This window comes from Gorilla gorilla, chromosome 3 (assembly GCF_029281585.2).
Source record: "Gorilla gorilla gorilla isolate KB3781 chromosome 3, NHGRI_mGorGor1-v2.1_pri, whole genome shotgun sequence".
NCBI classification, from domain to species: Eukaryota; Metazoa; Chordata; class Mammalia; order Primates; family Hominidae; genus Gorilla; species Gorilla gorilla.
Genome location: NC_073227.2, coordinates 34,764,624 through 34,790,653, shown reverse-complemented (window position 1 = coordinate 34,790,653; position 26,030 = coordinate 34,764,624). Strand labels below are relative to the sequence as shown.

The window sequence follows — 26,030 nt, the reverse complement described above, 5'->3', positions numbered from 1 at the left end:
GTCTTTCCCAGCTGTGGCACTTCACAGCTTACACAAGAAGTCTACATTTTTTAACAGGGCATACTTGGTCCTTCACAATGTAGACCCAACTTATCTCTACAAATTCATCTCCTGCTGTTGCTCCACCAAGTTAACAACATCCTCTTCTCACACCTCCTCCCCACACACCCTAGCCACAGTGAACTATATTCACTGATTTCCCAACTGTCAGTCCTTTAAGGGCTGTTCATATTTCCTCAGATGGAAGTGCTCTCTCACTACCTTAGCAAACACCTGCTAGCTTCCAAGACATCCTTCAAATATCACCTCCTTTCCCTAGGCCAGGCAGCAAGGATAGAACATTATGTTCCTCTGTTTCAGCAATTATCAGATTACAGTGTAATTTTCAGCTCACTTATTTATCTTTCTGACTAGACTATAAATTCAAAGGCAAGGAATGGGTCTTTATTTTTGCATCCCAAGTATCATCCTGGCATTAATTATTGCTTGACAAAATTATATTGCCCAAACCACATTCTATTTTTTTAAATTTTATTATTATTATGCTTTAAGTTTTAGGGTACATGTGCACAATGTGCAGGTTTGTTACATATGTATACATGTGCCATGTTGGTGTGCTGCACCCATTAACTCGTCATTTAGCATTAGGTATATCTCCTAACGCTATCCCTCCCCCCTCCCCCCTTCCCCCACCCCACAACAGTCCCCAGAGTGTGATGTTCCCCTTCCTGTGTCCATGTGTTCTCATTGTTCAATTCCCACCTATGAGTGAGAACATGCGGTGTTTGGTTTTTTCTCCTTGTGATAGTTTGCTGAGAATGGTTTCCACAAGTCTTTGCTATTGTGAATAGTGCCACAATAAACATACGTGTGCATGTGTCTTTATAGCAGCATGATTCTATTTTTACCAATTTCCTCCCCCCCAAAACAAGGAACTTGATAAAAAAATATATTTCAGTGAAGAGACTGTTTTCCAATCTGTTACTCCTAGAAAAGATTTCTAAAAGCTGCAAAAACCCTGCTAATTATTCAAATGTACTAAATCAAAAGTAAATAAGCTGTCTTATACTAGCCTGCATTTGAAAATGATTCGGAGAGAAGACAATTTAAAGAATTTTTTAAAAACTGATTATTTTTTCTAAACACTTTCAGTATTTTAAGGTTGCTAAACCTACTAGATATACTTTGCACCCAAACTAATTATAAAAATCTTCAAGTTTTTGAGGATCAAAAGCAGGACAGTGACAACATGGTAAGGCACAGAGGTTCCCAAACATGATTTAGCAACAGAACCTATTTTGCAAATGAAATCGAAACCCTATTAGGAATCCTATATAAAACACATTGAAAGTGATATTACCAAACAGTAAGAACAATGAGCCTTTTCTTGTTTGCTAATGTTGTGATTAACATTAAAAAGGTACAGCTTTATTCTGATATAGCCTCAATATCCAATTTTTGTATTTTGTTTTAGTGGCTTAGCATAGAGAAAAATCCCAATCAAAGACATGTTTGCATTTTTAATAGATTTCCTGGTCATCTCAGCACACTCCCAAATTAAAATGATGTAGCAAATTGAAAGAAGCAGACTTGGAAATTTTTATTTTGAGATAAATCCTAAAATTTATCACAAATGCAAAAACCAGACAAAAAGCTTCCAATACTGCTAAAATTCTGCATAACATGGTTTTACTACTACATAATGTGGTATGACAAGTTCACTTGCCTTACATCTCAGCAGTATACCATCACTAGGGGCCTGTGTTGAACAGAAGCACTTGTGCTTTGCCTGCCCAACCAACCCCAAAAACAGCATACCCACTGCATTAAGGTTCATCACTTGAACAACATTCCATAAGCACACATGTGCAAGCCCAGATATTTTAAAGGACCGGTGTAGAATTATATCTTTATCATCAAGCATGCATTTGTAAGAAGTGTCCCAAACACAGGACAAAAGATAAAAGAAACAGGTTCTATTCTGGGATCACCCAGAAACAAGTTAATCTGGAAGCACAGTAGTGGATTATGTGCTAAACACTTGATATTTAGTGCATCTGAAAGAGTGTTGTTTCTTAGTGTAATTTTTTAATTAAATATTTTTAAGTGAATATGGCTTATCAGAATCCTTAGGTATAACAGAACACAGTTTGAAAACCACTTGGGACTAAATGAGAGTGGGATTTGGCATCAAAAGATCTGGAATCACCTCTCAGCCTAATTTACTAGCTTGTTCAAGTCACTTAACCTCTCTGTATGGCAGTTTTCTTCTTTATTTAGCAGGAAAAATAATACCTTTACTGAGTTATTATGAGTCTCAAATAGAAAATTTTTCAGTTATTTTTAGGCTGTGAAGTCCAATATAAATTAAAGTCGCTGTGCAATAAAATATAATACGTCCCAGATGGCAATGGACTAAATATTTGTAAAAGACTGTCAGGGAGGTGGGTGAGGGAGGCTAGAAGTAGCAGCTTTTCAAATATCTATGACAGAAGTTAAGTCTTCTTTAAACAAAATGCCTCTCACTCACTTTAAGAGCTAGTGAAGACTATGCTCAAAAATATAATCTAGTGAGAGAGGGTACAGTACATTTGTGGTATGGTCCTGCATACATCCTTCATCCATTTAGTTATGCTGATTCTGACATCCTCCACCCTTCTGCACTCCTAGAAACACATGACCAAACCTCTCCCCTTCCCACACATACACAAATCCAGTTTCTTTCAATTCCTACTAGAATAGTCTTAGTCCAAAGTACTGGCCACTAGCAATCTTATATTTCTAATCTTGGTGAACAAAGGGAACTGGAAAAGCAAAGCAGCTAAAATAGTAGCTGGGCCAAAGAAGCTGCGAAGTAAGCTGAGTCTAAATCTCCATTAAGTACAAATGAGGGCATAGGAAGTTCTACAGAAAGGGTTCCAAGTATCCTTTAATTCCCTCTAAAGAGACCTCATCTTTCCTGCTTTTCACTATGCTATCATGCTAATCCTGAACTTCATCATTCTATGCCCCATGGAACTGTAGGGTTAGAAGTGATTACAGAATTCTTCTATGTTGACTAACCATTTAATGCTTGATTATCCTCTCCAAATGATTTTCTGGCTTCGAAACTCTAAATTTAAAACTCTACCTTTCTAACTTAGAAACTGTCTACATCCCTACCTTACTCAATTCCATCTCTGAACTATTCTACTGGAAAATTCTCACTATGAGATTAATTCTCCTTAAGATTCACCATCACTACTCCCCTCCCCTCTACCACTCCATCCTGGGGTCACAGAAATAAGCTTAATGTCTCTTCTGTGAGAGAGCTTCCTATTTGAAGATAGCTATTGTGTCTTCTCTGAAGGCTTCTCCTTTTAAGTCCACAATATATTCCCGGGTTCTTCAAGTTCTCTTCATATAACAGAGCCTTCTTACCACCCTGGCCATTCCTCTCTGAGCAAGGTCCAGTCCAACTTGTTCTCCACTGTTGTAGTTTCTTAACCGGCCTCTCTATTTCACTCATCCCACTAGACCACTGACATTCAAACTTTTCAGTCTCAGGACCCTCACTCTTAAAAATTACTGATGAGGAGACAGGTATAGTGGCATATACCATACCTGTGATCCCAGCTACTGGGGAGGCTGAAGCCAGAGGGTCACTGGAATCCAGGACTTTGAGACCAACCTGGGCAACACAGTGAGACTACATCTCAAAAAAATTATTGAGAACCCAAGAATGCTTTTGTTTATGTGGATGACATCTATTGATACTTGCATTGGAAATTAAAACAAAAACAATTAAAATATTTGTTTATTAGAATGGTAGTTCTTCAAAAAACAAATAACCCCATCAAAAAGTGTGCAAAGGATATGAACAGACACTTCTCAAAAGAAGACATTTATGCAGCCAAAAAACACATGAAAAAAATGCTCATGATCACTGGCCATCAGAGAAATGCAAATCAAAACCACAATGAGACACCATCTCACACCAGTTAGAATGGCGATCATTAAAAAGTCAGGAAACAACAGGTGCTGGAGAGGTTGTGGAGAAATAGGAACACTTTTAAACTGTTGGTGGGACTGTAAACTAGCTCAACCATTGTGGAAGTCGGTGTGGTGATTCCTCAGGGATCTACAACTAGAAATACCATTTGACCCAGCAATCCCATTACTGGGTATATACCCAAAGGACTATAAATCATGCTGCTATAAAGACACATGCACATGTATGTTTATTGCGCCACTATTCACAATAGCAAAGACTTGGAACCAACCCAAATGTCCAACAATGATAGACTGGATTAAGAAAATGTGGCACATATACACCATGGAATACTATGCAGCCATACAAAATGATGAGTTCATGTCCTTTGTAGGGACATGGATGAAATTGGAAATCATCATTCTCAGTAAACTATCGCAAGGACAAAAAACCAAACACCGCATGTTCTCACTCATAGATGGGAACTGAACAATGAGAACACATGGACACAGGAAGGGGAACATCACACTCTGGGGACTATTGTGGGGTGGGGGGAGGGGGGAGGGATAGCATTAGGAGATATACCTAATGCTAAATGACGAGTTAATGGGTGCAGCACACCAGCAATGTCTACATATGTAACTAACCTGCACATTGTGCATATGTACCCTAAAACTTAAAGTATAATAATAATAAAAAAAAAATAAAAAAATGGTAGTTCTTCAAAATATTAAACATAGAGTTCATATGATTCAGTAATTATTCCACTTTTGAGTACATAGGCAAAGAAATGAAAACAGATACTCAGATATGTGCACACTAATGTTCATAGTAGCATTTTTATTATTATTATTATTATTTGAGATGGATTCTCGCTCTGTTGCCCAGGCTGAAGTGCAGTGGCGCGATGATCTCTGCTCACTGCAAGCTCCGCCTCCCAGGTTCACGCCATTCTCCTGCCTCAGCCTCCCGAGTAGCTAGGACTACAGGCACCCGCCACCATGCCCGGCTAATTTTTTTTTTTATGTATTTTTAGTAGACACAGGGTTTCAGTGTGTTAGCCAGGATGGTCTCGATCTCCCAACCTCGTGATCCGCCCACCTTGGCCTCCCAAAGTAAAGTGCTGGGATTACAGGCGTGAGCCACCATGCCCGGCCCATAGCAGCATTATTAACAATAGCCAAAGGTGGAAATAATCCAAATGTCTATAGATGGATAAATGGATAAACAAAAATCATATGTACATATATGTTAGTACAATGGAATATTATTCAGCTCTTAAAAAGAAAATTCTGGCCGGGCGCGATGGCTCACGCCTGTAATCCCAGCACTTCGGGAGGCCGAGGCGGGCGGATCACAAGGTCAAGAGATGGAGACCATCCTGGCTAACACAGCGAAACCCCATCTCTACTAAAAATACAAAAAATTAGCCGGGCGTGGTGGCAGGTGCCTGTAGTCCCAGTACTCGGGAGGCTGAGGCAGGAGAATGGCGTGAACCCGACAGGCAGAGCTGGCAGTGAGCCAAGACCGCGCCACTGCACTCCAGCCTGGGTGACAGAGCAACACTCCGTCTCAAATAGAAAAAAAAGAAAAAAAATTCTGACACATGTTACAACATGGATGAACGTTCATGATATCAAGCTAAGTAAAATAAATCTGTCAAAAAAAACAGATACCATATGATTCCACTTATATGAGGTACCTAGAGTGGTTAAATTCATAGAGACAGACCATAGAATGGTGGTTACTACAGGTTGAAGAGGGGGAGAATGCAGAGTTATTATTTATGGGTACAGAGTTTCAGCTTGGAATCATGAAAAAGTTTTGGAGATGGATGGTGAGGATGGCTGCACAACAATGTGTATGTACTTAATGACAATGAACTGTATACTTACTGATTAAAATGGTCATTTTTATGTTATGTATATTTTACCACAAAAATTTGTTCACTTTATTTTAATATAACAGTAAAAAACTCATTGTATAGTAACTTATTTTTGTTTAAAGTAATTGTATTTTCAAAAATAAAGAGAAAAGAGGCACTGTTTTACATTTTTGCAAATCTCTTTTGATGTCTGCCTTAAAAGAAGACAGCTAGATTTTTTCACCTGCCATAGTTTTAAGTCTGTGGTACTGTGTTGTTTTGGTTGTTGTCCATGAAAAAAATCCACCCTCATACATATATGTAACTGGAAAAAGGAAGAGTATTTTAATATTCTTTTTCAGATAAATGGGGATATTCTCCTTTGATAGTATACCAAAATTTTTAAGCAGTAGTTTCCTAAAGATTAGTTTTGATGTAGAATCTGACCATCAATAAACTTTCCATACTTTATAACATAAAAATGCATTGATAAGCCTTGCACTGTGACTTAATTTTTTACGTATCATACATAATTTTGTAACATTATACACTGATCTTTTCAAATATATTGGTTAACTAAGTTATAAAGTGAAAATATATCATTAAATAAAAAGTAATGTTCATTAATATCACCACCAATATCATCAGAGAAGTCTGTAAGTATTGCGATTCCATCAAGTTCACAGTGGCAGAGACAAGTTTTGCAAAACTAATTTTTATTTAAAGCTTAAATTTTATCGTTGGCAACATAAAATGGCTTTCTTTGAAATGAGAGGCTCACTTTGCCATTTTTGAGAAAATACATCCCAATGACCCAAGTATAAATAACAATAATTTTTTGTCAGTCACTCTTCCAAATGTTTGATTTAAAAAAACAAAAAAGCATTTGAGCTCATACCTCCAATAATCACATACCTGCTTTTCTTCTAGATAACCATCTTATTTCTGTATGCAGGAGAAGTGCCTTATGTGCACTTTCCATTCATCCAACAGAATATTAAAAAGATGTGTATTCAAGGGATGAGATGTAATACAATTAATAATTATTTACTGTTTCTTCAAAGACACTCAAGTAAAACTGGTTCTTTTTTTTTTTCACTGTCAGTGTGTGGTGGAAAATAATACAATAGAGCTGGCTGGGCGTGGTGGCTCACACCTGTAATCCCAGCACTTTGGGAGGCTGAGGAGGGTGGATCACAAAGTCAGGAGATTGAGACCATCCTGGCTAACACGGTGAAACCCCGTCTCTACTAAATATACAAAAAATTAGTTGGGCATGGCGGCGGGCGCCTGTAGTCCCAGCTACTCAGGAGGCTAAGGCAGGAGACTGGCATGAACCCGGAGGCGGCGCTTGCAGTGAGCTGAGATCGTGCCACTGCACTCCAGCCTGGGTGACAGAGCAAGTCTCCGTCTCAAAAAAAAAAAAAAAAAAGAATACAATAGGGTTTGGTATCAGTTTCTTAAGTCACCAGCAGTTCTAACACATCACCATTGCTTTTGTGCCATTAGTATAAATGTCTGCACAATAAATAAAGCCCCCCAAAGAAGTCTTAGTATTATTATAAAAGCTTTGACCTGAAAGGATCTTAGAGACCACCAGAGGCCTACAAACCATACTTTGAGAACCACTGCATTAGACTATAAGCTTCTTGAGAAAAATGTTCTTTCATCTCTGTATCCCAAGATCTAGCACAAGAGCTATCACATGGTAAGTACTTCTAATTAATGTATTTGTCCCTTCTTTTATGCATGAAAGATTTCAACCTACAAACTACAAAACCCCATGAGAAACACAAGAAGAATAAGACATTGTCCTTGTTCTCTGGGACTTGTTTTTATTGTCCAGTAAGGAAGATAGCCAATTTTAAAACACACCAAAAAGCCATTATAAGAAAGAAAAGATGTCACAACAGAGGTACCTCCTATAGAAAAAGAAACAATTCTAATTAAAGAAACTGGAAAACGGGAGCAAAGCAATAGAGGCTGAGTGAACAGACTGAGCAAAGGCATGAAAATGGTTTTGTACAATGTTAGTTTATGGAACAGCAAAAGATCCAATAGAATGTAAGAATCAAAAAGAGTAGAAGGTGAAGCTAAAGCACTCACTCCAATTCCTATCTAACCTGCTCATCTGTGTCAGATTAATGTTCCTAAAAACCAACTCCATGCCTTCACCCTCCTCAGAATATTTCATTCAAGTATTTACATCCCTCTAAAACTCTAGTTCTACTCAACCTAGATAAGCTTATTTCTCTAGAAATACCCTATAAGAGAGACCCTCTGCTTAGCCTTCTTACTGTTTCTACATTGGAAACTCACTCCCATCTTGTCACCTTGAGTGCTATCCAAGACTTCCCCAATCTCTAGCCATTTCCTCTCAGTATATTTATACCTTATTCATTTGCATTCTTCTTTCAATATACTCAGTAACTGGCACATAGGAAGTGTTCAATAAATACAATGGAATACTATTCAGCCCTTAAAAAGGAAGAAAATTCCAACACACACTACAACATGAATGAACTTTGAAGCCATCAAGCTAAGTGAAATAAATCTTTAAAAAGACAGATACTGTATGTTTCCATTTGTATGAGGTACCTAGAGTAGTTAAATTCATAGAGACAGACCGTAGAACAGTGGTTACTAAAGGTTGGTGGGAGTGGGGGAGAAGGAGAGTTATTGCTTATATATGTCTCTCTCTATGTATATATGTATATATATATAGACATACACAATATATATAAAATATATAAACAAAAAGCTAAAACAGAAGTGATATTTTAAAAGGATATGTCCTTTCTCACATCAATCCCCGAAATATCCTTATCACGAGCTTAATTGTTTTGTACTTTTCTAATTTCTCTCAAGAGCCCATCCTACCACAGATGAGAGGCTCAATTAAAATATGTTGAATTACTACTATCTTTATTTCTTCCTAATACTTTTGGTTCTTTCTAAAACTGTAGACCGGACTTGTTTCTGTAATCCTAGTCATCCCAGTGGACACACATTGTAGCCAGGAATAAGCTCTAGTTTCAGATGGAAAGTTCTGGCTCTGCAAAAGCTGACCATGCCTTATACTCAATCTGCACTGTATAATTTCAGCCCTGCTCTGGTTTCTCTCACCTGAGGATGGATCCCTCACTGGTTTTCTTTTGCTGACATCCCCAAGCTGACCCCCTTTTCCAGCACTGGCTGTCTTGTCCCCTATTCATCCGCATCTTTATTCTTAGCCTCCTTTCATGATATACTCTATGCCTGAAAGTATTCACTTCACATTTAGTAACCAATTTTCTACCTTTTATTTCAACTTGGTCTTACCTAATTCAACCCTACATGGCCTTCTATAAACAATGCAGTTTTCTCTAAAAGCTGAAATAAAACATGAAGAGATGTACTTAAACCAAGCAAACCCACATTTTAGTACTTCTCTTATCCCTTACATATGTATTTTCTATGGAGACAGGAACTTTCTTATTTTACAATCCTGTACACCATTATTCATTTCTTTACTGTTTTAACTTTTCAGGATTAAAGGACAAACAGCAGCCAAAATAGATATGGGTATCACAGCACTCCATGGTTCACACCAAATGTAATCAGGGTTCTTGACTTAGGACAACAACCTATTAGTTGCATTATTCCTTCTCTCTTCAAAGCCTATCTTCTTTCAGCTTCCTTCCTTTTGCAATTCTATTATTTATAATGACAATCTGAGCAACAAAACATATTAAACACTTAATGGAATGAAAATAACATTTGGGGTATTACACAACATCCATTTGAAATACAAATAATGCATGATAACATAAAATAACATTGCTGATCTGGTGCTAATCATCCCATCATCTAGAAGATGAGTGAGCAAATTCTTTTTTTTTTTTTTTTTTGTGGAGAGACAGAGTCTTGCTCTGTCGCCCAGGATGGAGTGCAGTGGCGCGATCTCAGCTCACTGCAACCTCTGCCTCCTGGGTTCAAGCAATTCTCCTGCCTCAGCCTCCTCAGTAGCTGGGACTACAGATGCACGCCACCACACCCAGCTAATTTCTTTTGTACTCTAGTAGAGACATGGCTTCACTGTGTTGCCCAGGCTGGTCTCAAACTCCTGAGCTCAGGCAACCCGCCCGCCTTGGCCTCCCAAAGTGCTAGGATTACAGGCATGAGCCACTGCACTTGGCCAGCAAATTCAATTTTAAGATGCAGGTTGACTTCATAAAGTAACTCAGAAAATGAAAACATAGCCCTTTTCTAGAGAACACAAAATTCCACACTCTCTTTAACAAACTTCAACATATAAAGGGATATATTAAAATACAGTCAATGTTTAAGAGAAGAGCTAATGGTGGGGGGTGGGGAAATCTAAAAATCACTTATATTTATTTGGCTGTGAAATATTCTGTGTGATTTTATATTTCCAACTAAGTTGGGCCAACACTGCTCTAGCACTTTCTGGATATACCCAAACAGATAAAACGAAGGCAGTACAGAAGATGCTGGTGGCAGGAAAATGCCCTCTTGATTAAATTTTAAAAGGCTTGTAACAAACCACCAGTTGTTTAAAAGTATATTATTAAAGCAGATTGTAAAGTTGCCTTTAAAGAGTTATTTCTATTAAATGTCAGTGCTAATGGATATAAACTAAAGCAAAGTTGGTATCACAGATTCTCTTACAAGTCCAAGATTATTTTTAAAGATACATAATCATATTCTTTTAAAATATGAATCTATAATATTATAGATCTGTCTAATAAATCTACATTGATTTTACAAATATACATATATATAATATAGATCTTATTTTATCTTAAGAACCAGCCAAATACTTTTTTGAGTTTCTTGTGTAACCATCTCCTGACTCCTGCTTTATCCTTCTTTCTATTCTTGCCCAACTTTCTATTTTGTCTATTTTCTAACTTTCTAATTTTCTATTTTTTCTATTTTTTCTTTCTATTCTATTTCTTTCTATCCTTGCCCAACTTTCTATTACTTCAAGGATTCACCTCCTGATGTTATATGTACAGATCCATAATCCTTTTTTGAAATCCTGAAGCCTGAAAAGCTTTGCAAACCAAGTTTTTTCAAAACTGAATTAGTGGCAAAATCTTTCCTGACTTGAACTCATGTGATACTAAATTGACAGAAGAATATTTAGGGCCGGGCACGGTGGCTCACGCCTGTAATCCCAGCACTTTGGGAGGCCGAGGCGGGCGGATCACGAGGTAAGGAGATAGAGATCATCCTGGCTAACATGGTGAAACCCCGTCTCTACTAAAAATACAAAAAATTAGCTGGGCGGGGTGGCGGGCGCCTGTAGTCCCAGCTACTCAGGAGGCTGAGACAGGAGAATGGCGTGAACCCGGGAGGCGGAGCTTGCAGTGAGCCGAGGTCGTGCCTCTGCACTCCAATCTGGGCGACAGAGCAAGACTCCGTCTCAAGAAAAAAAAAAAGAAGAATATTTAGTCATTTATCATACATAGTGTAAAAATTCATGCATTTTGCTGCAGAAATATTAATGTATACAATTACAAGGTACTGCCAGATCCTGATAGGGATATTAAATAACATAAAATATGCATGAATTACCTTTCTATAATTTAAAAAATAATATGAATTCCTTAATATCTGGTCCTTAGATTTTGCACAAGGGAATGTATGGACTGTATATACTTATTTGTAATACTATCATCTCTTCATGAGAGCAAAAACGATTAAAATATGGTTAAGAATGAATAATATTGACTAAATATTAATGCTGCAATACAATAAATAGCAATGTCTTATGAAATGTAAAATATATACAGATTTAAAATGCATGGCAAAATAACACACAAAGAAAGGGGTGAGTACATTGTTCTAAGTTCTAGCATTATATTACAGGAAAATAGTGAAAGTAATAATTTATATAAACTATAATTAATCAAGAATAAGTGCTGTAACTCTAGTGTAGCTACCTAAAGAACAGTACAACAAGCTAATGAAGAGGAAAACATAATAAAGAATTTGAATAACCCAAAAGAATGCAAAAATGAGAGAAAACAGAATATGAAGTACATCAAATAAGAAACAAACATTAATGTGAGTTATAAAACCATATAGATGTGAGTTATAAAACCATATAGATCAGTACATTCATTAAATGTAAATAGACCAATACAATTAAAAGACTATTTAAAAAAATACAAAGGCCAGGCGCAGTGGCTTATGCCTGCAATCCCAGCACTTTGGGAGGCTGAGGCGGGAGGATCACCTGAGATCAGGAGTTCCAGACTGCCTGGCCAACATGGTGAAACCCCGTCTCTACTAAAAAAAAAAAAAAAAAGACTCTAGCTGTCAGTCTGGATTTTTAAGAAAACTATATGACGTCTTTACAAGATATACATTAAATACAGTCACAAAGAAGGTGAAAATAAAAGGATAGAAAAAGCCATACCATGCAACTGCTAACCAAAAGAAACCTAATGCAGCTATAATAACACCATACAAAACGGACTTTAAGGCAAGAGCCTCACTAGAGATAAAGAGAGATACTTCAGAACGATTAAGAGGTTAAACCAACAGGAAAATATCATAAGATCAATCTGTATATAACCACTAAAAATAGCCTTTAAATACATAAGCAAAAATCTGAAAGAATTAAAAAGAGAAATAGACTAATACATAATCATGGTGGGAGATTTTAACATATTTATTTTAATAGCTGATGGAACAAACAAAAAAATCCAATAAGATTATAGAAGAGCTGAACAGCATAATTTCCAACTTGGCCTCAGTGACACATATAGGTAATCTAATCCAACAATGGCAATATAAACATTCTTTATGAGGTCACACGGAACATTCAGCAAAACTGACTATATTCTGGGCTATAAAGCAAGCCTTAGCAAATCAAGCAAATCAGCAAAGCAAGCTTCAGCCTAGAAATCAATAACAAAAATATCTTTTAAAGTATCTCAATTGCTTGGAAATTAAGCAATATACTTCAAAATAGCCCTTGAGTTAAATATTAGAAAAATTGTAGAAGATATTAGAAAACATTTTAAACAAAAGGATAATAAAAATATGTCTCATTAGGACTGTGGAATGCAGTCAAAGCAGTGCTCAGAAGAAAAATTATAACCTTGCATGCATGTTTTATAAAAGAGGAAAGACTTCAAGTGTATGGCACAAGCTTCCATTTTAAGAAACTAGAAAAAGAACAGCAAATCAATCTCAAAAAAAAAAAAAAACAGGAGGAAAGTAATAATAAAGAACTGATCTGAAATTAAGAGAAAATTAGTAAACCCCAAAACTGGTTCATTGATGAGACTAATAAAATTAATAAGCCCCTAGCAAAATTGTTCAAACACACTCACTCATGCACACACACACACACACACACACGAGTTACCATTATCAGAAATGGTAATGGATTTTTTCAGACATTAACAAGAAATAGAGGTTTACTATAAACAACTTTAGGCCAATAATTTATACAATTTAAATAAAAACAAATTCCTTGAAAAATGCAACCTATCAGAACAGACAACAGAAGCATAGAAAATCCAAATACTTCTATATCTATCAAAATGCAATCTGTATGGGCCGAGCACGGTGGCTCATGCCTGTACTCCCAGCACTATGGGAGGCCGAGGCAGATGGATCATATGAGGCCAGGAGTTTGAGACCAGCCTGGCCAACATGGCAAAACCCCATATCTACTAAAAATACAAAAATTAGCCAGGCATGGTAGCACGCACCTGTAATCCCAGCTACTCTGGAGGCTGAGGCAGGAGAATCGCTTGAATCCAAGAGAGAGAGGTTGCAGTGAGCTAAGATCATGCCACCACACTCCAGCCTGGGTGACAAAGTGACACTCTCTCTCAAAAAAAAAAAATTTTTTTAATTAAAAATAAATAAATCTGTATTAAAAATCTTGCTAACACAATACTGAAGTACAACAAAGTTGGAGAATTCACACCACCAACTTCAAGACTTATAAAGGTATGCAATCAAGCCAGTGTGGTATTGGTGAAAGAATGGACAAATAGATCAACTGAACAGAATAGAGACCTAGAAATAGATCCACATAAACATCACCAACTCATTTTTGACAAATGAGTAAAGGCAATTCAAGGATGAAAGACAGTATTTTCAGGAAATGGTACTGGAACATCCACATGCAAAGGAGGGGGGAGGAAGAGAAAGGGTGGGTGGTGGGAGTGGGGGACAAGAAATGGAATCTAGAAACAGACCTTAGACCTTTCACAAAAATTAACTCCAAATGAAGCATAGACCTAAATGTAACACATAGAAATATAAGACATCTAGAAGATAACATAGGAGAAAATCTAGATGACCTTAGGGTTTAGCTATTAATTTCTAGACACAATACCAAATGCACAATCCATAAAAGAAAACAATTGATCAATTGGACTTCATTAAAATTAAAAATTTCTGCTCTTAGAAAGATATTGAAGAAAATAAAAAGACTAGCCACAGATTGGAAGAAAATATTTGCAAAACAATTCTACCCAAATATACAAAAAATTCTTAAAACTCAACAGTAAGAAAACAACCCAATTAAAAAATGGGCAAAAGATCTGAATAGACACCTGACCAAAGAAGATACACAGATGGCAAATAAACATAAAAGGATACTTAATATCATATGTAATTAGGAAATTGCAAATTAAAATAATAAGATATCACAACACACATTAAGATGGCTAAAATCCAAAACAGTGATAGCACCAAATGCTGGGGAGGATGTGGAGCAACCAGCACTCTCATTTCTTGCTGGTGGGAATGCAAAATGGCACAGCCTCATTGGAAGACAGGTTGTCAGTTTCTGATGGTTAACCACTCTCTTACCACGCAATCTATCAATTTCACTCTTTGGTATTTACCTAACATAGCTGAAAATTTATGTCCACACAAAAACCTACACATGAAGGTTTATACCAGGTTTTCATTGTTGTTGTTGTTGTTTTTGAGACGGAGTCTCGCTCTTTCGCCAGGCTGGAGTGCAGTTGTAGTGGGATTTTTTAGGGAATCAGAGAGACCGAGGGGTTGAGGAGGATATTTATTATTTAGGTGCACCAGCTCAGTCGGATTAACATCCAAAGGACTGAGCCCTGAACAAAGAGTTAAGTTACGTTAGCATTTCATGGGGTAGGGGGAGATCTGTGCAGGGAGAAGCATATAACAGAAGCAAGAAATAAAGACAGTTATTCAATTAATTGAGACATGCATTACATCATTTCTCACTTTTCAAGGAAAAACATGTTTTACGGCTTGAGTTTATCTGTCTAATGACCTTGCAGCTGCACAGCTAGAGAAACAGGGTCTTTACAATGCCTGAGAAAGGGAGAGATAAGGCTCACTAGTCACAGAAAAACAGGCAGTTAATTTTTTTTTTTAATTATACTTTAAGTGCCATTTTGGTATGCTGCACCCATTAACTCGTCATTTAACATTAGGTATATCTCCTAATGCTATCCCTCCCCTCTCCACCAACCCCACAACAGGCCTCCGTGCGTGATGTTCCCCTTCCTGTGTACATGTGTTCTCACTGTTCAATTCCCACCTATGAGTGAGAACATGCGGTGTTTGGTTTTTTGTCCATGCGATAGTTTGCTGAAAATGATGGTTTCCAGCTTCATCCATGTCCCTACAAAGGACATGAACTCATCATTTTTTATGGCTGCATAGTATTCCATGGTGTATATGTGCCACATTTTCTTAATCCAGTCTATCATTGTTGGACATTTGGGTTGGTTCCAAGTCTTTGCTATTGTGAATAGTGCCGCAATAAACATACATGTGCATGTGTCTTTACAGCAGCATGATTTATAATCCTTTGGGTATATACCCAGTAATGGGATGGCTGGGTCAAATGGTATTTCTAGTTCTAGATCCCTGAGGAATCGCCAAACTGACTTCCACAATGGTTGAACTAGTTTACAGTCCCACCAACAGTGTAAAAGTTCCTATTTCTCCACAACCTCTCCAGCACCTGTTGTTTCCTGACTTTTTAATGATCGCCACTCTAACTGGTGTGAGATGGTATCTCATTGTGGTTTTGATTTGCATTTCTCTGATGGCCAGTGATGATGAGCATTATTTCACGTGTCTTTTGGCTGTATAAATGTCTCCTTTTGGGAAGTGTCTGTTCATATCCTTTGCCCACTTGTCGATGGGGTTGATTGTTTTTTTCTTGTAAATTTGTTTGAGTTCATTGTAGATTCTGGATATTAGCCCTTTGTCAGATGAGTAGATTGCAAAAATTTTCTCCCATTCTGTAGGTTGCCTGTTCACTCTGATGGTAGTTTCTTTTGCTGTGCAGAAGCTCTTTAGTTTAATTAGATCCCATTTGTCAATTTTGGCTTTTGTTGCCATTGCTTTTGGTGTTTTAGACATGAAGTCCTTGCCCATGCCTATGTCCTGAATGGTATTGCCTAGGTTTTCTTCTAGGGTTTTTATGGTTTTAGGTCTAACGTTTAAATCTGTAATCCATCTTGAATTAATTTTAGTATAAGGTGTAAGGAAGGGATCCAGTTTCAGCTTTCTACATATGGATAGCCAGTTTTCCCAGCACCATTTATTAAATAGGGAATCCTTTCCCCATTGTTTGTTTTTCTCAGGTTTGTCAAAGATCAGATAGTTGTAGATATGTGGCATTATCTCTGAGGCCTCTGTTCTGTTCCATTGATCTATATCTCTGTTTTGGTACCAGTACCATGCTGGTTTGGTTACTGTAGACTTGTAGTATAGTTTGAAGTCAGGTAGTGTGATGCCTCCAGCTTTGTTCTTTTGGTTTAGGATTGACTTGGCAATGCAGGATCTTTTTTGGTTCCATATGAACTTTAAAGTAGCTTTTTCCAATTCTGTGAAGAAAGTCATTGGTAGCTTGATGGGGATGGCATTGAATCTATAAATTACCTTGGGCAGTATGGCCATTTTCATGATATTGATTCTTCCTACTCATGAGCATGGAATGTTCTTCCATTTGTTTGTATCCTCTTTTATTTCATTGAGCAGTGGTTTGTAGTTCTCCTTGAAGAGGTCCTTCACATCCCTTGTAAGTTGGATTCCTAGGTATTTTATTCTCTTTGAAGCAATTGTGAATGGGAGTTCACTCATGATTTGGCTCTCTGTTTTTCTGTTATTGGTGTATAAGAATGCTTGCAATTTTTGTACATTGATTTTGTATCCTGAGACTTTGCTGAAGTTGCTTATCAGCTTAAGGAGATTTTGGACTGAGACGATGGGGTTTTCTAGATATACAATCATGTCATCTGCAAACAGGGACAATTTGACTTCCTCTTTTCCTAATTGAATACCCTTTATTTCTTTAACCAGCCTGATTGCCCTGGCCAGAACTTCCAACACTATGCTGAATAGGAGTGGTGAAAGAGGGCATCCTGTCTTATGCCAGTTTTCAAAGGGAATGCTTCCAGTTTTTGCCCATTCAGTATGATATTGGCTGTGGGTTTGTCATAAATAGCTCTTGTTATTTTTGAGATACGTCCCATCAATACCTAATTTATTGAGAGTTTTTAGCATGAAGGGCTGTTGAATTTTGTCAAAGGCCTTTTCTGCATCTATTAAGATAATCATGTGGTTTTTGTCGTTGGTTCTGTTTATATGCTGGATTACATTTATTGATTTGCGTATGTTGAACCAGCCTTGCATCCCAGGGATGAAGCCCACTTATCATGGTGGATAAGCTTTTTGATGTGCTGCTGGATTCGGTTTGCCAGTATTTTATTGAGGATTTTTGCATTGATGTTCATCAGGGATATTGGTCTAAAATTCTCTTTTTTTGTTGTGTCTCTGCCAGGCTTTGGTATCAGGATGATGCTGGCCTCATAAAATGAGTTAGGGAGGATTCCCGCTTTTTCTATTGATTGGAATAGTTTCAGAAGGAATGGTACCAGCTCCTCCTTGTACCTCTGGTAGAATTTGGCTGTGAATCCGTCTGGTCCTGGACTATTTTTGGTTGTTAAGCTATTAATTATTGCCTCAATTTCAGAGCCTGTTATTGGCCTATTCAGAGATTCAACTTCTTCTTGTTTAGTCTTGGGAGAGTGTATGTGTCGAGGAATTTATCCATTTCTTCCAGATTTTCTAGTTTATTTGCGTAGATGTGTTTATAGTATTCTCTGATGGTAGTTTGTATTTCTGTGGGATCGGTGGTGATATCCCCTTTATCATTTTTTATTGTGTCTATTTGATTCTTCTCTCTTTTCTTCTTTATTAGCCTTGCTAGTGGTCTATCAATTTTGTTGTTCTTTTCAAAAAACCAGTTCCTGGATTCATTGATTTTTTGAAGGGTTTTTTTGTGTCTCCATTTCCTTCAGTTCAGGCAGTTAATTTTTAAAGGACTCCAGCTCTTTCTCTTTCTCAAGGGGAATTGGGTTTCTTACATATAACTGAGTTTCTGCTTACACATTCTTTAATTTCTTTTAATTCCTGTTCCACAGTGGTGCGATCTCAGCTCCCTATAGCAGTTTTATTCATAAGTGCTAAAATTTGTATGCAAACAAGATGTCTATCAACAGGTGAATGCATAAACAAACTGTGGTACATCCATACAATAAAATATTACTAAACAGAAAAAAAAATCAGCTATCAAGCCACAAAAAGACAGAGAGGAACATTAAATGAATATTGCTAAGTGAAAGACACCAGTAAAATAACTACATACCACATAATTCCAACTATATGACATTCTTAAAAGCAAAACTATAGAGACAGTAAAAAGTGGTTGCTGGAGTCTCAGGGGGAAGGGAGGAATGACCAGGTAAGCCACAGGGGATTTTCAGAATACTGAAACTATTCTGTATGATACTGGAATTGTGAATACATAAATACAGGACACCATGTATTTGTCAAAACCCACAGTAGCCATGTACAGGGGTGAACACCTGGAATTCCAGCTACTTAGGAGACTGAGTCAGAAGGATCCCTTGAGCCCAGGAGCTTGAGACCAGCCTAGCGAGACAAACATAGCAAGACACTGACTCACAAAAAAAAAAAAAAAAACAAAAAAAAAACAGACCTGCAAGACAAAGAGTGAACCTTAATGTAAACCATGAAACCATGAACTTTAGTTAATAATAACGTATCAATATTAGTTCAACTGAAACAAATGTACCACACTAATGCAAGATGTTAATAATAGATGAAAATTGTGCAAAGGAGAGGGATAAATGGAAACTACTTTCTGCTCAATTTTTCTGTAAATCGAAAGTCTATTAATTTAAAAATATTCTCAAATAGAAAACTCCAGACATAGGCTTCACTGAAGAATTCTTCCAAACATTTAAAAAATAACAAATCTCATAACATTCTTACGGCAAATAAAATTTTAAAAGGGAGGCAGCACTTCCCTACTCATTTTATGAGGCCAGCATAACCTTGATATAAAACTTGACAAAGATGGTTACAAGGAAGGAAAATTACATACCAATCGTTCTCACGACATTATAGCAATATTTATACCCTAATTCTTGGAGTTCTGTTAGCTCCACTGTAGAAAGCCACTATAAAAGAATGTCACCCCCAGCCAAATCAGAAAAACAGTACAATATTCAAAAATCATACATTCTGAACCCATCAGTAAACTGAAGCTATAAGACAACCAAGTGAATTAAATTCCAAGTAGTAACAAGCTCCTTCAAGGACAAATGAGATTCTAAACTACTTCACCTTTGGCAGAGCACAGGAGGAAAAGGAAGCTACCATACAAGACAGTAAGAAATGAACTAAAATGTTAACTATCATAGACAAGATGTAGGCTAGTGTGTCAGTATGGAATAATTTTGGAACCCAAAATGCAAGGGGAATTCACACACATTTGCATACTCTTTTCCATAGGTCTATGCCAGGTGCCCATACAAAAGACTGAGAGCAGAAATCTACAAAGAGCACTCTGGTGGCACAGGTGTGCAAAACGAGATAGGCTGCCGCTGCAGGACAAGCATAAAACTGCTACCTTGGCCAAACTCTCCTCTCATCTGAAGCAAAGGACTAAAAACACTGGGGAAGGTTCAGAAACCCTCCCATTCTGAAGACAAGGCAGTAATTCACTGCTTCTGGGGGTGGGATAGATACAAAAACTCTCAACCTCATAGGAAAATAAGAAAACTCTCTTGGGCCCAGGATCCTACAACGATACAAAGCAGAGGTAAATTAGCACTAGGGCAGGGCAGGTATGGGTCTTTCACTCAATACTTACCACAGATACAAGGCAGAACTGGGCTGCAAAAGGGATAAGGGGATGGAACATGCCAAAGCTGGGAAAGCTCCACACCCAAGGATAAAGCACATGGACTGAGTCAGAAAAACAGATGACTCCTGCACCTACTGTGAGCCCAGGACTGAATAACAAAGAACAGACTTCTGCTGGGGACAAGAGCACAGAGAGAGATCTCCCCCTGAGGAACAGGCAAGGAGACAGAAGAAAGTCAAGGATGTAGTAGAAACAATGAGAAAAACTCTGTAGTACCCTAAGATCTATGCCAAGCACAAAGTAACAGCAGTCTACTACTGGGTTTTGTTGTTGTTGTTGTTGTTTGTGTTTTTGAGATGGAGTCTCACTCTGTCCCCTAGGTTGAAGGGCAGTGGCACGATCTTGGCTCGCTGCAACCTCCACCTCCCGGGTTCAAGCAATTCTCCTGCCTCAGCTTCCCAAGTAGTTGGGATTACAGGAATGCACCACCACACCTGGCTAATTTTTGTATTTTTAGTAGAGACAGGGTTTCACCATGTTGGCGAGGCTGGTCTCAAACTCCTGGCCTTAAGTGATTTGCCCGCCTCAGCCTCCTAACTACCTCTAGTTTCAAAGGAATCTGAAGCCTGTGATATAGTGAAGGTAATGACAACAATAACAAAACCCAAACCCAGCTTGATCCTTGTCTATATTGACTGAAGCCCCTACACTCAGTAAGGATATAGAATACTGAAACAAAATTGTCTACTAGACCTAATTGACAATTATGGAACAGAAACAGCAGAATAAGCATGCTTTTCAAGTACATATGAAACAAACAAGATAAAACATATTCTGGATCATAAAAGTAAGTAAACAGCTAAAATCATACATATTTTATTCTTGACCATAAGAGAATTAAACTAGAAATCAATCAGAGAAAGATAGTGGAAAACAACACATTTATAAATAACCCATGGGTTATTAGAACCCATAAAATCACAAGAGAATTTTTTTTAATTTTAATTGGGTGAAAATGGCAATAGACTATATCCTAATTTATAGACACAGATAAACCAGTACATAGAAAGAAATTTAGAGCATTTAATTAGAAGAGAATAAAGGTCTCAAATCAAAAATTTAAATTTCACCTAAATAGCTTTAAAAATGCAATTAAATCCAAAGCAAGCAGAAAAAAATAATAAAGGAAAAAAATCAGAGCAATTGAAAACAGAAAAACAATCAAACCAAGAGCTACTTCTTTGAAAGTATTAATATAATTGATAAATCTCTAGCCAGATTAATTAGGGAAAAAGAACACATGGCCAGGTGCGGTGGCTTATGCCTTTAATCTCAGCCCTTTAGGAGGCCAAGGCGGGCAGATCACGAGGTCAGGAGATCGAGACCATCCTGGCTAACACGGTGAAATCCTGTCTCTACTAAAAATACAAAAAATCATCTGGGCGTGGTGGCAGGCGCCTGTAGTCCCAGCTACTCAGGAGGCTGAGGCAGAAGAACGGCGTGAACCCGGGAGGCGGAGCTTGCAGTGAGCCGAGATCATGCCACTGCACTCCAGCCTGGGCGACAAAGCGAGATTTCATCTCAAAAAAAAAAAAAAAAAAAGAACACATATGACAATATAAGGAAGGAAGGAGGGGCTATCATTACAAATCCTACAGACACTAAAACGAATATAAGGGGATCATATAAACAATTTTATACCAGTAAATTCGTTAAAATAAATTTTAACGAAGTGCGGCAACTTCTTGAAACATAAAAACTACAAAAGCTTACAGAAGAAGAAATAGATAACCTGAATGGCCTGCATATATTTTTAATTGAATTTTTTTAATTAAAAATGTGTCCATAAAGAAAACTCTAGGCACCAGTGACTTTGCTGGGAACTCTACCAAATATTTAAGGAGCAAATAATATTAATTCTACATAAATTCTTTCAGAAAATAAGGAACACTTCCCAACTCATTTTATAAGATCATCATTAACTGGTATCGAAAGCAGACAAAGTGTTACAAGAAAAAAAAAAACTACAAAGAAATATCTTTTTTTTTTTTTTTTTGAGACAAGGTCTGGCTCTATCACCCAGGCTGAAGTAAAGTGGTGCAATCTCTACTCACTGCAACCTCTGCTACCCAGGTTCAAGCCATCTTCCCACCTCAACCTCTCAAGTAGCTGGGACTACAGGTGTGCACCGCCACACTGGCTAATTTTTGTATTTTTTGTAGAGATAGGGTTTTGCCATGTTGCCCAGGCTGGTCTCAAACTCGTGAGCTCAAGCAATCTGCCCACCTTGGCCTCCCAAAGTGCTAGGATTACAGGCATGAGCCATAGCGCCTGGCCACAAACCAGTATCTTTCATAAATACAGTTACAAAATCTTCAGCAAAATGTTAGCAAATTGAGTCAAGAAATATATAAAAAGAATAATGCATCATAACCAAGTGGAATTTATCTCAGGAATACAAAATTGGTGCAACATTCAAAGCCAATCAGTATTATTCATCATATCAACATGATCAGGAAAAATAATATGAACATATCTACAGATATAAAAAAGTACTTAACAAAGTTCAACATCCATTCATGATAAAACTCTCAGAAAACTAGGGATAGAATAGAGCTTCCTCAACCTGCAAAAAAGCATCTGCAAAACATTGCACTGGAGGCATTATCCAGTACAGTAAGTCAAGAAAAAGAAATAAAAGGCACACGGATTGGAAAGGAAGAAGTAAAACTGTCTTTAGTTCATTATGATACATGTACCTGGAAAATCTTAAGTAATCTACAGAAAAGGTACTATAACCAATATATAAGTTTAGCAAGTTCTCAGGATACATGGTAAATAGATTAATATCAATTGCATTTCTGTATGTTAAAAATAAAAAATTAAAACTTAAGTCACCATTTATAATAGCATCAAAAACCATGAAATACTTAAGGGGAAAATCTCAACAAAGAGTATGCAATATTTGTGTGCTGAAACTACAAAACACTGACAAGAGAAAATAAAAACAACATAAATAAATGAAAAGATAAACTGTGTCCATGGGCCAGAAAATTTAATATTGCTAAAATCTCGATTCTCCCCAAATTGATCTACAGAGTCAACATAATCCCAATCCAATTTTCAACAATTTTTGTAGTAATTTATAAGAGGATTCTAAAATTTATATAGCAAAGCAAAGGACCTAGAATAGCCAAAATAATTTTGGGAAAAAAAGGAACAAATTTGGAGGACTTTGATCTCAAGGCTTACTATAAAGTTACAAAAAGCAAGACAGTGTGGTATTGTATGATGAACAAATAGATCAATGGAACAAAATAGAGAGCCAGAAATTGTGTGTGTGTGTGTAATTGATTTTCGACAAAGGTGCCAAGGAAATTAGCAGACAAAGAATAGGTTTTTCAGCAAATCAGTAATGGAAATACTGGATATCCATATGCAAAAAAAAAAAAAGCTTACCTTGCACCATATACAATAATTAACTCAAAATGGATCACAAAATGGATCACACTTCTACATTTAGGATCACAGACCTAAATGTAGAAGCTAAAACTATAAAACTTCTAGAACAAACAAACATAGTAGAAACTTTTTTAAGACCTTGAGTTAGGCAAACATTTTTAGGTAGGGAACAAAAAGCACAAATCATAAAACAATTGATAAAAATTTATGTCACCAAAATTAAGCATTTTTCTCTTTCAAAGACCCAGTTAAGAAAATGAAAAGTTAATCCACAGACTGGGCAGGGTGCGGTGGCTCACGTCTGTAATCCCAGCACTTTGGGAGCCTGAGGCAGGCAGATCACTTGAGATCAGGAGTTCAAGACCAGCCTGGCCAACATGGTGAAACCCCATCTCTACTGGAAACATAAAAAATTAGCTGGGCATGGTGGTGGATGCCTGTAATCCCAGCTATTCAGGAGGCGGAGGCGGGAGGATCACTTGAACCTGGGAGGCAGAGGTTGTAGTGAGCCGAGATCACACCACTGCACTCCAGCCAGGGTGACAGAGGAAGACTCCGTCTCAAAAAAAAAAAGATAATCCACAGACTGGGAGAAAATATTTGCAAGACGCACATCTGATAAAGACTTACATCATATAGAAAGAATCCTTACAACTCAACAATAAGAAGACAAACAACACGATTTTTTTTAATGGGCAGAAGATTTGAAGACTACCTCACCAAAAAAGATATAAGCACATAAGAAAATGCTTAATATCATTAGTCATTAGGGAAATGCAATAAAAGCTACAATAAGATACTATTACACTTCTACTAGAGAAGTATAATTAATTAATAAAAATAAATAAAAGACTGGCAGCATCAAGCGCTATCAAGGACGCAAAACAATTGGAACTCTCAGAATTGCTTGTGGGAATGGAAAATGATACAGCCACTTTGGAAAAGTGTGACAGTTTCTCATAGAATGAAACATTACACTTACCATACAAGTCAGCAGTTCCAATCCTAGGTATTTATCCAAGAAAAAAAGAAACAAATATCCAAGCAAAATCGTATACTAGAATGTATATATCAGCTTTACTTATAATCTCTAAAACCAGAAAGCAACCCAAATGCCCTTCACACAATGATGAATAAACAAGCCATTGTACATTCAAACACTGAAATATTACTCAGCAATAAAAAGGAACAGAACTACTGAAATATCAACAAAATGGATGAATCTCAAAAGCACTGTGTTAATGCCAGAAAGCAGGCACAAAATGTACAAACTGTATGATTTCATTTATATGAGTCACAAAAAGGCAAAGATCTCAATCAATCTGTGCATCCTCAGTGCCTAGCATGTTATAAAATATCCAATAAATGCTAGGTGGTGGACGGATAGACGAGGAATAATTGCAGGGAGGGTAAAGTGCAAGAAAGTGATACATTGACGAGAAAGCAGAAAGGTACTTGGGGGTCCAAGTCCACCCACAGGACGGAAAAAGTGAGGGAAGGCAGGGTCCAAGCTACCTTCAGTGAGTCCAGCAGCTTAAAAAATTAGACCCTGTAAATGACTACAAGAATAGATAAATGAGTAAGCGTTTCTCTGGTCTGAAAAAAAGGTGTGATGCGCCCCACCCTTCTTTAAAAATCTATTAACCACGCCTGGGGTTGAGGCAGCACAGCTTGCACCAGACAGGGAGGTGGGGTTTTTTTGTTTGTTTTGTTTTGTTTTTGTTTTTGTTTTTGTTTTTGTTTTTGTCTGTTTGTTTTTTGAGCACCAGAGCGGAGCTGGAGAGGTCAGAGGCGAGCTCTGGCTTGGGTGAGGAGGGTGAAGAAGAGACATCGCCGCGGCCCCGCCCGTCTGCATCCCTTCCCACTTGGCCTCACTTACCCAGGCCTGCCGTTCCAGCTGAGAGTACAAATTGGAGCCCTTGAGCTTTTGGACTATCTGGGCAATAATGAGAGAGAGGTCCGACTCCTCCTGCAACATTTCCCCTGCCCTAGCCCGCCAAGCCGCGGGGACAGGCCGCCGGCGCGGAGCGAACGGGCTACCGAGTCCCACTCGGGGCCAGTGACACTTCTCCGGGACCTTATTACACTGGGACTCCTCCAGCGGGCGTTACCAGGCAACTGCCGAGCCTTGTGTCCGTCCCTCTCTGGTCCCCTCAGCGCCTGAAGGCCACAGCATCTGCGTTCCGCCGGCGGAAAAAGACCGGGGCGGGGAGGACGCTTTTCACACCGTTGTTCCTGCCTTGTCTATGGTTGAAAGGCAAGAAAGCTCATTCCTTCAGAGCCACAGCGCTTCTGATGCACAAGGGGGACACGGAGAGTTGTGCGTTTTACTATATAAAGGATCATTCTCTTCCACCTCTCAATTTCTGCAGAAACAGGACTGTGGCACGCAATGATACTGCGAATTACAACCACGAATTGTTAGGCTCTGACACTACCTGCGTAAACGTGTTACAGTTTCCGCCTCTGTAAAATAACACCCAGTTTGCAGGATGTGATGATTAGCTGAGGTAAAAATC

At 37.8% G+C, this 26,030-nt stretch overlaps 1 protein-coding gene across 1 annotated transcript in view; it reads right to left on the bottom strand.

Annotated features, from left to right (window-relative positions):
• TBC1D19 (TBC1 domain family member 19) overlaps nt 1-25,758 on the bottom strand; it is a 177,997-nt gene extending 152,239 nt beyond the window's left edge. The window contains exon 1 of the mRNA XM_031010512.3: nt 25,391-25,758. Coding sequence (XP_030866372.1) covers nt 25,391-25,489 — 99 coding nt within the window. The 5' untranslated portion in view covers nt 25,490-25,758. The remainder of the gene's footprint in view (nt 1-25,390) is intronic.
• Between the last annotated feature and the right edge of the window lie 272 nt (nt 25,759-26,030).